Source organism: Platalea leucorodia (genome assembly GCF_965183815.1).
Source record: "Platalea leucorodia genome assembly, chromosome: 1".
NCBI classification, from domain to species: Eukaryota; Metazoa; Chordata; class Aves; order Pelecaniformes; family Threskiornithidae; genus Platalea; species Platalea leucorodia.
The window spans coordinates 164726813-164742846 of record NC_138823.1 but is presented as its reverse complement, the minus strand read 5'-3'; the positions used below and the strand labels follow the sequence as shown (position 1 = coordinate 164742846).

The following is a 16034-nucleotide window of genomic DNA, read 5'->3' as shown; positions in this document are numbered from 1 at the left end:
TAAATTAAAGCTATTTGCCCTCAACTATCACACACATTCCTCCCTTTCACTCCTCCCCACAGGCTGCTCCACCAAGTGCGTTGTGCTACAGCTCTCACTCTAATATTCCCCAAAGGGGCTTTGGGACTGGGAAGAATACTGAAGAACGGAGGCAAAGAGCTCATTACAACAGTGGTAATGGGAAGGACTCAAGCTCATTCTCAATTTCCCTCCTTCTCCTTTCAGTGCTAAGAGACATTGGTTTAGATATTGTGCCAAAGTGGAGGGGAGGAAAAAAACAGAACCAAAAAAACCCACTCAAATCCCACAAGGAATCAAATCTTTGCACAAAAGACTGTGCCTAGAGTAGCTTTCTCAACAAACCCTTCTTTCTCTTTCCTGTCTCTGGAGGGTTTCACCACTATTTCACTGTAAAAACTCAAAGAGGGGAATAAAGTACATATTCATGAAGGAATGAAGGGAGCAGACTGAATGGTGTGTCAGAGCACCAACACAGTGAGAAAAGCCAGCGTGGAGCTCAGCAGAGGGGATTAGAAAGGAAGAGAGGCAATGTAGGAAAACTTCCTCATGATGATCAGTGAGGCCATACATATAAAAAACACCACCATCAACAACAAATTACCAGAGAAAGAGTCATCTTAAGAGGCATTTATGACCAGCTTTAGTTGTCCTTGAGCTATGGACACTGCCTGGGAGGAAAGTACAGCAGTGGCTGTAAGGAGATTGCTGGCAAAGGCATGGTGCATGAGCTGCCTTGTTCCTCTGATGTCCCAACTTATGACTGTGAAGAGCATGATGTAGCTGTGCTTTCCCATGTGTTGGCCACTTTCACAGCCATTTAACACTGATACAAATAATACAAAATACGCTATAAAATGTTGCATTGATCAGTTGAGGAACTGACGTGTCATTGAAGTAATCCAGTCCAGGGGTAAGGAAAGTTTCTACTTTGCTTAAAGATGTCAGTGTGAAATTTTGCACTGTTTTGGAATCAAAATGTTAAAAAGTGATGCAATCCACTCAGAGGCGTGGCGAGGGGAGGCGGAGGGAAGTCCAGATATATGAGTGTATTCCTGCAGGATAACAAAAAATATTGAAAAAACTGAGTTTTCCACATGCTAGGAAATTCCAAAATTTGCCTGTATAAAGTTATTAACCACTGTAATCCTTCAGTCTGGGTTTATACCACAGAAAATGATACTAATGCTACTTTTATTAGGTGATCTAATAAAATAGGTTCCTATTATGGCTGTCTGCCTAATGATGGGTACCTTATCTCTGTATTTAGGACTGCATCAATGCTGTGCTGCTGAGAAGCATCAGCAGACACTCCTCTCACAGCCAGTTAATGGTTTGGACACTCAGTGTTGGCCAATATTTATGGCCTAAGTTACCTGGGTGAAAAACATGGTATGGAGAGAGACTTGCAGTGTCAGTGTTTGTTTCTTGCTAGTGACAAAGATGAGAGCCCAAAGTGACTTGTGCAGCTGTAGATATTGCACTAACAAATCCCATCCTCACCCTACTTCTTGAAAACTGTTACCTGTGCATTGCTTTTCCACCTTAAGCACCCCAGATTTTATAGGACAGGAGAAGTACTGCACTGTCGTTGGGCACATGATTCAATCATGGCTGATCACCAGTATTTAAATACCTGGCAAGAGCTCTTTAACAGCAACATTTAAATGTAATTCTCAGAAAACATAATCTCTGGTGATATGCAGTTATATCACAACAGTGAATAGCTAAGTTCTAGGTAGAAAAATCATTGCCAAAGGGGTGATCAGTTCCGCCAACACAATTCCCTCCACTGCTGCAGCAGACGGTATTGGGTACGTTTGTGATTCATAGTAATTTAGCCACACGCAACATTTCTGTCTTGGGTATTTGTAAGCTTAAAAATAATACCTGTTTAAAGATGCCCTACACATCACTGAGTGTAAGAAGCCACATTACCTGTTGTATAATATTTATCTCATTAAAGTAAAGGAGTCAACTTCTCAACTAATGTATATTGAGAACTAATGACTTACAATGGGAGATCTGGCCTTTGTCTTTAACCCTATAACCTATATTTTCAGAACCTGAGAACATGCAGCTCTGAACTAGGATCATGCTTTGTGATCTGAATGCAGCTCAAATGTTCCCCACTCAAGAACATGCAGTGAACAGGTGATGGAGTACAATTTTGGACCTCAATTCCCCATTCCTGATATTTCAAAGGAACAATAAAAACATATTGCTTTTATATATCTCATAAAAGAGAAGCACATGCTCAGACTCACTATCAGCAGGGACCCATGTATTAGCCACAATAAAAACACAATAGGCAGACAGCAATAATTGACATTTTCACAGGAGCTTGAGAGATACAGAAACACAATCACACCCAATTCCTTTCTTTAATCACAAGAGTTGAACTCTAGAACATCTTAGATGAGGTGTGACATGTAGTGGGATTTTCTTTTTGTACACTATAAAAAATCCAGACACACCAAGCTAAACCCATTTTCTGAGGAGTTAAGAGCAGCACCTATACAGAAGGAGAGTAGAGATAGGAACCAGCAATACGTGATGAAATCTCCAGTTCACATCATGCACTGGGCGTCTTCAGCAATGCTACATACTAACAGCGGGCCAGCTATAGCCTTCTTACACCCCAGTAAATCTTCCGTTAGAAACCAACCTTGAATGCTCCTGCTTTTTAATTTTTTTTTTCACATTGGTGTGGGATTCGATCCCCAAATGTAGAGATGGTGTTTTGGAAAGGTAATACTGTATAAAAGGTTTGGCCTAGCATAGAACAATGTATTTGAGACTAGTTCTAGCTGCAGGTGTATTATACAGCTCCCTCTTTCTCCTTCACGAAGTTTCCTCCTTTTTTTTTCCTTTCTTAACATTTTATGTGCTAATATTATAATTTACTAGTCGCTGTATCAAGAATACTCTGCCATTATAAGCTTTAACTCAAAGTTCTTATCAACCATTATGTAAGAACGCTACTATCCCTGCAAAAAGTGGGGCTCCTATCCCTGCATGTCTCCTTATCCGAATGCTTTGTTTCACATGGCGTGAGGATAGATAAGCTCCACAGAGACTGCCCATGAGACAATCATATGGGCAGGATATAGGCGCGACGCAGCCCGTGCTTTGCTAACTGCTCTGTTAGCAGCATAAAATGCATGCAGCATTGAATTAATCACATATGCACTGCTCATGAGACATTCTTAGAAAATTCTACCAGTGATTACACTATATTTCAGGAGCTGAACCTCAAGGAGTTTTCAGGAAGTTCAGAAATACGATGTGTTACAAAATAACATTGCAAAATTACTAGAAAACAACACAAAACAACAAAACGCAGTGCCAGATTGCATACCCTATCTCAAATTCTTATTTTACTCTTATATCACTGCAGGGTATGATTTGATTTAAGGAGGGACAACATGCAGTGATAGAGATGGTCTTCTTCTAAGAACAGATCTCCCCCTTAAAGGGTGACTTCTTTCCAAATAAACCAGCAGGTCTTGGATGCATTTCAGAACCTGACAGATAAGCCACAGGTCTCACTTTCAGAGTCTTGTCATGACCCAGATTCTGCTCCAGCATTTTCTGCTCTACTGCTATACAGAAATTTGCTCAGATAAGGGATATCATACTGAATAAGGACAGATTCAGGATGCATTTTATTATCCTCATGGTACATCTCTTGTTGTTCTCAGCTCCAACAAAATGCAGCAGGCATCTAAAGTGTTAAGCAAGTCACCTTGGTTGGCAGGTACAAGGACATTCTTGATGCAGAACTCAGTGGCACAGGGGCTCTCTCCAAGGGTAACAGATGCTTCAGCTGTGCTGTTTGCAGCTGACTGCAATGCGCAGACATTTAGGACTCAGAGTCTTGCATATTTAAACAGGAGACAATTTTTCAGTGTCACAAAAAAAGAAAAAGAAGAAAAAAATGGGCTTTAAAGCCCAAGCATACATGGTTACTACTCTACACCAAAGATAATAAACGCAGGCTGGTATGTTCAAGCATCTCTTCCCAAATTTAATTTGCTAAATGGGTGGAAGCATCAATAAATTGGCATCCTGGAGAAAGAGGTAAGGGTTCCACTGGGGTATTTATGCATGCCTTATTTAATGGGGTCCTTGTAAGAGAGCCTAATGTTATGTACTTGGGCTTGAAAATTCTGGATCCTAAATGACCACATCATAGTCTCACTGATACCTCGTTCTGAAATCTTCAGCCATCCTAGATTCCCAGATATCTTGACGTAGTATGCATCCCAGCAGTACAACCCAAATTTTATCTCTATAGTTAACAATGGTGGCTGGTGAGAGCCGTGCAATACATGCAACATGACCTCAGAAAACATGCCTTGCTTTGAGTGATAGCCATTTGTTCGTGCCTCTGTCTTTCCCTTGTTTGTTGTTCTTAGTAAGCCAAAAACCTCAGAAAAGGTTGTTGCTCAAGTTCAGATGAATTTCCCCACATCAATGCCCGCCCAGGACCTGAAGTGGCCATAATTTCTCAGATATTAACTTTAACAGCTTCATTTTCAGCTCCCTACTCATATCCTTTCCTTCCAAGAAGTTAATTTATCTTCTGCTAATGCATTTCCAGTTGCAGAGAGAAAACTCAGTTCCACTATGTATATTATTTTTACTTCTCAGGGAGTTCAGGCTCTTATTGCCCATCCTACAGTCATATACGTGCAATGGAATAAAGACATGCCAAGTATTTCCTCTAAGGTAAATGGTCTAAATTTTCATAACTCTACTTATTTCTGAATTGTAGTGACAGACGAAAAAAAAGAAATATAGCTCTGAAAGCCTTGAAATGGTAACATTAAATTGTAGTAATCTTTTAATTTTTTTCAGATTGAAGTTAATAGAAAAAAGGTTTCATTTTCCATGGGGAAAGGTAGGGTCAGAAATGGGGGCAGCTATTTCAGACTGCTTTGATTTTCCTGCTATCAGAAGAAAATATTAACGCACGTAAATACTGTATGTCTCATCCATACTGAAGAGAGAGAAAGAGAAGAGATTCCTTTGCCATGAGAGCAAATTGCTGTCATACTTAAGGTAAACAAAGATTTGAAAGGAAAATTGGTGATACTTATTTTATATTTTCCCTCATGGGTTAGTCTGGGTGACTGCAATATACGTTATCTCTCATTTATTTGATCAAGATTACTGCGTTCAGAATTTCTACATTACACCTTTGACAACAGATACATATATTTCACATTTTCAAATATGAAAAAATAAACTGAATAAAAACCACTGCCCCAAAATGCAAGCAATCAGTACTGAAAACAGAATTTTCTCTAGACTAATGTTATTCATACACATCCCTGTCACTTTCCCTTTATTTTTTGTTACATTACATTAAACTCAGGATTTCATTCCTCCACAGTTTTGACAGTGGTAGTTCACAATGCCTTCTGCCAGCTTCTGCAGCTGTTTGGTGTTTGTTATTTTCCCAAAGCCATGAACACAGCTGGAATATTGCCACTTCACATTGCTCAACATCTGAAAGCCTCTACTTGTAAGCTGTGCCATGTAGTGGGACCTGACCTCAGTACAAGATGACCTGCCCCTCAAATATTAATTGTCACCCACAAGGTGTTATTTTGTATATTTCATTAACAGAGATATAGGAAAAATCCATGGATGCAAAAGGGAAAAGAAATTGAATTTCCATCTTTGTGTCCTATAATTAAATATGTGCAGAATTAATGTTGTAACTAACAATTTACAGTGTGAAATCAAAAGTAAAATCAACCTTATCATTTCTGGTTCCCATCTACTCCTTTAATTCACAGAAAAATCCCTAAAAGATTAAAATGCAGCTAGTAAACAGTTGAATAAATAGAACAAATAAACTCCTGTGAAATGAAGAAGGAATAAGTATGTCAATACAAAGATGAAGGCATTCATCAGATGAAGATTTACGTGGGACTTCACATCAGCGTTAGAAAAACAGGAGGCACTGCGCTCTGCCCTGCCATCCGCACCTGTGCTTTTCCAGAGCACCCAGGGGTGCCCCCCAGCTGCCATGCCATGTACTATCAGTACATGTACATGAATTTTACGGGTGAGAATAAGTTAGATACCAGGTCATGTGCAAAGAAATATGAGAGAAAAGGCAGAAAAAGAGGGATAGTCGTTTCAGTACAATGAACAGATGAAATAATGTTGTTGTGTTTCACTCAGATATGACTAGCCATTTTGCTTACAGTTTGAGCTACAAAATAGACCAAATACAGAACCAAACATTTTTTTCAGGTTCGCTGAAGATATGGATCTCAGCATGTCTGAAAGCCAGGTGTTTCACAGAGCTCCTTAACCCTGAACTTGCATGCAGATCTCCAGGCAGCTCACCAGAACTCAGAACTCCTCGGAACTCCTATATCTGTCTTTGGCACCATCACTCTAATATTTGAGCATACCTTAGCGTTAAGTGCATTTACCTTTTCCATACCTTTTAGAGAAAGGGCAGTGCAGCTGGCCTTTGACACAGAGAGAACCGAGGAACAAGAAGCTGCAGCATTGCTCAAACCGAGCACTAATCTGGGGCAATTAGAACATTTGCTCTTCAAGCTCTCACGCCTTAGTTTACTGCTCTAATTGCCAGTGCTCCTGAATTGCCAGACACCTGAATTAGCTGTTAGATTTAAAAAAAAAAAAAAAAAAAAAAAAAAAAAAGCTGATGAGTATTGTGAGCAGTAGCACAAGGTTTTAGCCATTGATTGGATGGATTAGTGTCTCCTAGATGAGCTCCTGTTTGGATACTCTGGCGTCTAATGAAGCTTGAGCTCATGCTGAAGTGCATTTTTCTGTAGGGAATTAACAAAATCTCTGTCTTTCTTTGCCTAAACATTTGTATGTAACTGTTAGAAAATTAATTTGTCTGAGAATGTCGTCCTTCTATCAAATTTAGTTGAAACTACCCATAGGATTCAGGGTTTGGGGGGAGATAGATGACCTGGAGGAATGAAAAAATAAATACATATGTGTAGACGTGATTACATTAGTCTGCTTTCCTTAGGGTATCAAAGGCCCTTCGGCATCTTACAGCCCATTCCCACTGATATTGCCTGCCTGGACAAAATTCCTGACTCTCCAACAGCTCCTGTGCAAATGGAGTGTGCAAGGGAATGCCTACAGCTACAGTCAGTTACACGATGAATAGTAGCTTCATCACTTTTGATGTCAAAGCTTTTAGACTAAAAATATGCAGTGAGAGTCAATAGTTATTTTAAATTAGCATACAGTTTGTTTACGTGGTGTTTCTGCATTAGTTCAGACATAATAGACAACCCATGATGGCCAAAAAGGTTTAGATTTTGCACATCTGCCTTGCTGGCAGAGGTACTCAAATGGACTAGTTTAGTCTGAAATTGCATGAGAATTTAGTTTCTATTGCAATGCAAACATCATGTATTTTGTTATGTTTTTTAAGTAATGGAGCAAATTATCATAAAACTGGATAACAGAGATATAATAACTAAAAACAGCTCTGCCAGAGGGCAGCAAGAAAAAAGAACATTTTAATATTTGTAAGGAAGTAAACACAAATTTATACCCTTGAGCTTTAGCATATCTCTAATCTTATCCAATATGCATTTTACATTATCAGTTATCTGGCAAGCCCTTAGCAAACAAGAAAGACAAAATAAAGGTCCAAAACAGTTTTATGCAGAAATATGTAACATGCTCAGGTGTGGATATCAAGTAAGAATAATTAAAAAAAAAAAAAAACAATCTCTGTACTTTCCCTTCCCAAATCTGCAAATAGCAGTAGCTCAAATTATCGACAAACTGTTTCAGGAGTCTTCAAACAACCAAATCAACGGCCTGTATTTAGCCTAAATAACCCCTGAATAACACACTTTGGCCGCAGATGCTGAGTCAGAGTGAAATTGCGGTACTGAAAGCATTTGAAAAGAGTACACAGAAGCTAAAGTGTTTTCTTTTTCCATCTAAAGCTCTTGGAGAATTAATAGGAATTTTACACGCCAAAAGAAGCCTACTGAGCAATGTTTGACAGAAGAAGACATTGCATAAATGTGTTATCGGGAAGGCCAGGAACAATAAAATCTTTATCACTTTGGAATCCTCAATAGAATTTTTCAGCATAAATGTACATATATAAAGTATGTTGAAACAGTGAGCGCAGCCACTGAGCGCGTACAAAGCTTGGGAAACCATTAAACCCACCAACTGACACAAATGAAATCTGGCTGAAAGACATTCATTGAGACTATTCTGCCTCAGGAAACAACATGTTGATTAAGTTTAAAGTCTAAACTGTACTGATAGAAAAAAAAGAAAAAGCTGTCATTTGCTCCTTTTTAAAAAGTGGGAGGAGAGTTATAAAGTGTTCCCTTCTCTCCATACTGGGTATTGTTTGAAGACAATATTTATTTAGAAATTTTATTTTGTATAAAAAAAGGGGAAAAAGTGGTTGAAATTGAGATTAAATTCTTTAAACTTTACTAGAAAGAATAATTCTATCAAAGTGCTACAAAATATTTTTAAAATGTTAACATGTTATTGTGTTGGGAAAATATTTTTCCTGTTCTCTCTAAAATGGATCTTATTTCATTTTTTAAAAGATTCTGAAGTAATTAATACATTTTTTATTTTTCTTTACTACAGACACAATGATCCATTGGCATCTGCCCTCACCCATACAAGAACACACATTCAATACTCAATTTTAAAAACGTATTCCAGGAAAGGTAGTAAACAGCATTTGTGATAACCTTACAAACCTATGAAGATGAGTCCCAAAATGTTGATAATGCAAGACAACCAATTAGGCAACAGTGACTTACTGTCATCTATTCATCGTGCACGACATTCATAAAATGTAACATACTGTTTAATAAAGATGAGGTTTCTAAAAACTAAAGAAACTGAAGTCTAGTTTAAGCTAATTTTTAATGACCCTGCAGTAAGAAGAGCACAAGGGAGGGTTCGGATGGGTTATACCAATATCTAGAGGTGTGTGTCCCTTGCCACTGACTATAGAAACATCTTTAGTATATATTGATATAGGTAAATATCTTAATCTAGACATCCAGCATTTAGGTGGCTAAACATCGGCCTAAGTACGTTTCCTGACATCAGTTAGGTACACAACTCAGTCTTAACATGCACAGCAAAGCACAGAGGCAGATCCCATTCATTAGGAAGGTGATGTCCTCCATTTTGGGCGCAACTAGCACTATATGACATGGAATAAATATATCACAAAACTCACCATATTTTAATATAGAAGGGGACCAATATCTCCAAAATCCTCACTACCAAGTGATTTATTTCCACATGAGAAAAAAAAATCTGAGAGAAACCCAATTTTCTTTTCAGGAATATGAGCACAAGCTAGCCTGGAGTGAGCTATGCACCCCTTGCCCAGAGAAACAAAGGGGGGTTTGTTGAGCTGGGTTCTGTGCCCTTGGGGACTGCAATGATAACAACACTTAGGTTTTATTGTTGGTAGTGTTTTTTAATGGGCCTCATAGACTTTGATTAAATAGCCATATCTCTACTGCTTTGAAAAAGAAGCCCTAGAAGCAGCCTTAAGCACTGTATGCTGTCTTGCATCTACTTCCTAACCCTATGGCTATTGCATAGGCAATCTCTGCACAGTTCATCTGGAGGGCCTTGTGGTGTGTAACCCTGGGGCAAGCACTGATCCTGTATGCTCCCACAGGCAGGCTTACAGCATAGCTGCTTGATCCTCAGGAAGGCCCCAATTCTTATCATAGGACATACATTCACTCTGAGAAGCAGCAGAGTTTATTTCACAGATTGGGAAGAAACTATTACAAGCCATGATGAAAGGGGCAGGAGAGCATATAAAAGACCAAATCCCTAATAGTGCAGTGATGTAAATGTGTTTTTTTTCATATTCTTTTCCTCTCTTCCTGTTCTTTTGCTTCCATTTCCCCCTTCCTTTTAATGTAGCTTTGGTTCTGCGTCGCAGCTATCTCTTCAAGCTGACTCCACAGTAAATCTTCTTAGGCTGCTGACTCAGCAAATCCAAGGAAGAGCAGGCCAGCAGCACACTTGCTAGAGACTTGAATAATATCCCTCCAGGTGCTGGGTATTAATAGCTGAGCAATATGAAAAATCACTGATTCTGATTTTTTTTTTTTTTTTACAGGCTCCTTTTCTAAGAGATCTTTTTTTATTTCCCGATTTGTTATTTGACTGCTCATCCAATGCTCCTCCAAGCTCATGAATACAAAACCAGCAGGGAAAAGAACCATATTAATGTCCTTAAATCAGTGTTGTCATCATATTATTTGCCTGTCACAGAAATTATTACTACTACCAGAGGGCAAAAAAGTGAACACATTGAATGTAGGACAAAGATTTTCTTCTTTGTAACCTGCTGCCTTGCATTTCTTAGACCTAGATATCTTGCCTGCCTAAAAAGGAAAGTTACATGTAGATACCCATGTTTGTGCATAGCGTTGTGAACCACGTGTTGGTAGAATATGCCTATTTCTAGACTTTCTTTTTTTGGTTGCCATTTGTATTTTGTGCAAATAAGATTAATAAGCTTAAAAACATTTTAACCAAGTGTGTCTTTCTTCAGCTTCTGCAATAACCATAACCGACACCTGATGTGCCCAGTGTGACATTACAAGTGCCAGTATACTAGACAGAGCACTAACACAACATCAAGGTCTCCCACCAGCTTCAGGCAGCTTAGACAGGGGTGTCAACATGCTAGGCTTTCTCAGAAAAACCCAGGGGCTTATAGATATCTCAGGTGGAGATATCACCCTGAGATATCTATCACTCTGTCACTCTCTGTAAGTACCTATCCCACCTAGCTGACAGGCTAAGGACCATCTGGAACCTAGGATCCTAATTTTTGTGCCTCTGAAAGGTGCTTGAAGTTGCTTGGTATCAAGGACTGTTTTGCAACACTATTTTCTCAGGTGTTTTTTGTGATACACTTCACCAGAAATTCTGAACCTTCTCTTTGAAACTACCTTACCCAATATTACACATCCTGAGACTTTTTTTTTCTTTTTTAAATAAGTCATAGGCTTTTAAGAGGGTGCTATATTCTGCTGATTGTCCTGAGCACCATCTCCTTATATTAAAAAGGAAAAACTATAGCAGCAGTAGCGTCTTGGCTAGCTGAGTTTTTTCTCCTCTGGAGAACATTCCCAGCAGTTCCCTAGCTATATTTGTACATATTTGTATTTCCATTACATAAGTAACAGGGAAGTCCTATGTAACTATGCATTATGTTAGAGATGGTTGCAATCCTACAGAGAACTTGACTTCTCTAATAAGGTTATGAGATGTTAAAAATCATAAGGCAGATAAATTCATTAAAAGCTGTCTCATTAAGTCCTGCATGGAAAAAATAGGTTGCTTAAAGAGCAGGGACCAACACAACCATCTATGTTTGTCCCTGACGAACCTCACATTTGGGCTGCAGCAGAAAATTGGATGGTCTAACAAACATAGCAGGGTTGGAGAGAAACTAGTAGAATAGTATGAATACACTGTTTCTCATCTTTAAGAAATGACATAGACTGAAATGCAGATGATCCTATTTGAATATAGCCTGGCACTGGAGGTGACAGCTACAGATGAATAATGGAGGATGCAGACAAGTCTCTGCTCTGTAGACTGTACATACCCTTAAAAGACTGAGAAATATTACCCCCTTCAGTAAACAGGGTCTGAGCAAAGAGATCTAGCTTCTCTTTTCACCTCTTAAAGAATTGCTTAAACACAATCAGATTGAGGTTGCATTCTTTGATCTGTGAGATGCTGTCTGCACATCCAAATCTGTGTTTGCCCATCTGACCCTCATACAGTGATCACACTTCAATGTTGGTATACAAGAGGCATCACTTACACCTTTCTTTTTAATCTCTCTTTTTTTTTAAAGGAAGTCAGTGAACATATGTTTGCCAGCTAATGAAACACCAGAAAGAATATCTTATTGCTTTAAACATTTAAGCTTATCAATATTAAAAATGCATCCACAAGAAATTCCAAGTATTAGCTGAAGAAATACATCTGATTGAATTATTACAGACAGTTAGAACACCTGCATTGCAGTTACATTTAAAATTCAGTTCATATACTAAGCCAACTTTGTGAGTCATGAATTTCATTGTTTCTCAAGTACATTTGGAACCAGACAAAGGAACAATGCTTTAGGATTCTATCTCCTCAATAATTTTATGATGACTTTTGTTAATATTTCCAACGAAAAACCAAGCCCACTGCTATCATAGATGAATGGACTGAGAAATCAGTCAAAAAGGCAGTGAAAGTGAATTCAGAAGCAAGAGAGAGGTAGGATGAAGAAAACTGATGTGCAAATGAAAAGAGGAGATATTCAAACAAAACAAAGACAAGAAAGAGAGTGACTGAAAAGAAGTGGGCTAGCTAACAAAAAATGGATTAAAAACAGTTAAAATAGCAACATAGACATTTAAAGTTAGGAAAGAATTTAAAATGGGGAAAAAAATAAAGCTCAAGAATTCCTCTAAAAAGCCAAACACATATCATGCTTCTAGATCCTGCCTTCAGTCCCAAGTGATTAATAAGAAGGTGGAATACCTTTGTGGTAGGCAAATACAGAATAGCCTGTTAAACACATGAAAAATCTAATCACGCTGGTCTCTGACAATTAGAATTAGCTTAACATGCCCATTTCCAATTATTTATTAGCATATTGCTTTCTTGTTGTCTAGTGTGAGTTTATACTTGAGGCCACCTACAATTTTCCATTAATACACTTTGTCCTCTTTTTGCCTTTTCTTAACCTTTTTAAAAATGCTAACATTCGTCCACGTGCTTTGGTTTTCTGTGGGTAAAATGGGTACGTCTACTGTTGAAGCCGAAAACTGCACATCCAAGCAGGTGTACAGATTCAGGAGCTAATGCAGCCACACTCACTGCGAGGAATGGAGACGTGCCACAAAATGGGGATCAATCCCAACCGCTGACAACAGGAGCTCTCCTTGAGAGTAACTGGAGATTTCTTGAACAGTACCAGATGTGTTTAGAGGAAAGCAACCTAAAACAAGACTTTTTTCAGGAACTTCCTGGAGGATAGGATGACATTCAAATTTGCTCTAAATTTTTTAAAAGTCACATGCACTCCCTTGGTAGAAAATCTGAAAATCTGCATGACAGAAGAGCACCAATTTGCGGACATCAGCACAGCATGTTAGAGGTAGTCTGAAGAGAAAGTGTGTGTCCCAATGGAGAGAAAATGTGTTACCACAAGCATTACAAAAAAGTCCCAGCATGGGAAGAACCATAAATAACATTATATCATTCCTGAACTTTGGTCTGTGAAAAGAAACCTAGGGATGTAATAAGGCACAAATTCTATACACAGATTACAGTACAACATCTGTCATAGGCATAAGTCTCTTCGCTGACCAAAGAAATGTGTGTGCAAATACACAAGTTTGTGTGCATAAAATTGTTAACTTTAGTACCTGGGTTCCTGCAAGAAACTATAATAAAACCTTGCACTCATAAACAAGATCATAAAGATTGCAGAAACAGCATATATAAAAGCATATTTGTTCTTATTAGCTCTGGTTTGCTTCATAGTATTTCATCAGAGAGCTGTTCTTTCCAAAAGCTGGAGCTGATCACTAATTATCCAGCTCAGCGACCACAGTTATGTCCTGAAATGCTAGGAATTGGAAACTTGCTGTCCTTCTACATTTGCCAGGAAGGTCATCCATCTGAAAGCTCAAGAGATGTGTTCATTCACATTTATTTCCCTTAATTAAAAATTGTTCACCTCTAAATAAGGAGACATCTTTTAGCTGTCTCAAGCTGAACACCAAAAATCCTGAAACATTGAAGATCACTGGTCATTTAAAAAAAAAGTCTTTTGCCTTTCCATTCATATGACCATTTAATTAATTTTGTTCCAGTCTGAAAAATATGCTTGCATACCCAGGAATTCAGCAGCTCTACCAATCTCCTTTCCAGTTTCCCATGGTGTAGGATGCGTCTCACCAACACTTATAGATGAGGAAACATTGAGGCTGTCCTAGGCTCAGCTGTAAGATGGGAGCTCCTAAGAGACTGAGACATGACAGTTGTCCTTTCTAGGTCTCAAACCAGAAGCAACAAGGTGTGTTTATATAATCTAATGTATGTCCAAAAAACCAGCATCTGAATTTGAGCTAACCTCCTTTTATAGTCAAGAAGACAGGAATTTCATACTAATATAAGTATCTAAAACAGGATAAATGTGGGGATTTTTTTCCTTTCCCCATTAGCTTAGAGGAAGTCTAGTGTAACTATTTCAGAGATACAGTATAAAAATTAAACATACTCACTTTCTTAATAAGTAATACTTTCTATCTGACCAGGAAAGCTAGGCAATAGAGTCATCATGCACTAGAAAGAAATTCAAAGACCAAATATTTGTATGGTAAAGGACTATATTATTTGCATGAAGAGAAGTATACTACCAGTTCCAATCCTATTCTACAGAATTTAGCTGAATAATGTTACATTTCAGATATGCAGTTCATTAAAGTGATCTCTAAATAAGACCTAAGAGGAAAGAATGTATATTTTTGTGTGCCAAAATAAAGACGAGCCCTGTATGCTGACCGCTATGCATTGTAAAAGACAGGTCACACAATCAATACACGTGAGCAAGAAACTCTGTAAAGACTGCTAAAAGATACTGTGGTCACACCACTACCATGCTAAATAGTTCTTATTTAAAAATAAAAACAAAATATATGTCAAGAATGCTTTAAAGTACCTGGCTATTGAAGTGCAGTAACATGAGAATATCGGTATATTGAGCAATTGTAAAGCATTTGCATGGAAGTTATCGAAGGCTGTTAATGAGAATGAGATAGAGGATTTAAACACTAGTGCTATTTATCACAATATCCCTCTGTGCAATGCTTCTTGAGAAGTGAAGAAAAGCACAGTTATGATAATGGTCTAGCAAGGAACTGAGTTGAAATGCAAGATGAGTTTATTATAGGGATTGTTTGCTGTTCCTCACAGTTACAAAGTCAAAAAGCATGCTTTATTCAGTGGTCTTGTGGCTGTTATGTGAGGCTAGATAGAGCCACGATGTGTAGGGGAACAATAGGCAGGGACAGAGCTACAATCCCCAGACATGTTAAGACTGTGTGATTCATGGGATAGCTTGTTGCTTAGTAAGTAAAGACTTACGGTGAAAATAAATCCCTGTAATCTTCATAAAGAGTTGAAGATCTTCAGAAAAATGATGAAAGAGTTTGAGTGCCTGTATTTTTAGAGGCCCACTTGTATGGTTTCATAAAATTGGCCCTCTGAAAATGGAGGCATCCAAAAGCACTGGCTGAAATATCTCGAGGCTTAGGTTTTACAGAGCTGATGGGAATCTCTAATTTTATCCCCTCTGCCTGGAAAAAATAATCTTAAGACAACGGATTTGAAACAGCAGCCCCACTATTTTTTTTAATTATTACTTTATTTTATTTTATTTTTAATCTCGGATACAAACAGTGAACAAATCCCCTCAAGGAACTGACTTTCCTTTCTACAGGATGAGCAGTGATCACAGTTCTATTGCATCCACAAAGGTGGTTGGAAAAAGTCTTAAGAAAACATATGGGACCCCACAGAAAAAGCCAGAATCAGTGTCAGCAACAGATCCTTCACTCTTAGCAAGTGCTGGCCTTGAGAACAAGAGTTTATATTAGTACAATGTAAATAAAACCATCTTTTCTTACCATGGGAAGCAATATGAGAGTGAAGAAGCAGATCTTCCAGTTGATGGCCATCTTCACTCTTAATTTTGAACTTTAGTCAAGTTTTGCTTCTTAACACTGTTACTAGGGCTGAAGCACAGGCTCTCTGCAGATCTTTTAATTAAGGTCTTCACGTCAAGGCTCAGATTTCTGCAGTGAAAGAGAAAAATTATTGTAAATATGGAAAACATTAAGAGAATAAAAAAGAAATGGACAGCAAACAGAGAACCCAACACTTGAACT

The 16034-nt window shown here is 38.2% G+C and overlaps 1 protein-coding gene across 3 annotated transcripts in view; it reads right to left on the bottom strand.

Moving 5' to 3' along the window:
- The window catches only part of ADCYAP1R1 (ADCYAP receptor type I), a gene marked incomplete at both ends in the record, with an annotated part of 109650 nt that extends 93826 nt beyond the window's left edge, over positions 1-15824 (bottom strand). For all 3 annotated transcript variants that reach the window (XM_082306346.1, XM_082306345.1, XM_082306347.1), the window contains one exon: positions 15774-15824. In XM_082306346.1, coding sequence (XP_082162472.1) covers positions 15774-15824 — 51 coding nt within the window. The remainder of the gene's footprint in view (positions 1-15773) is intronic.
- Positions 15825-16034: the final 210 nt, after the last annotated feature.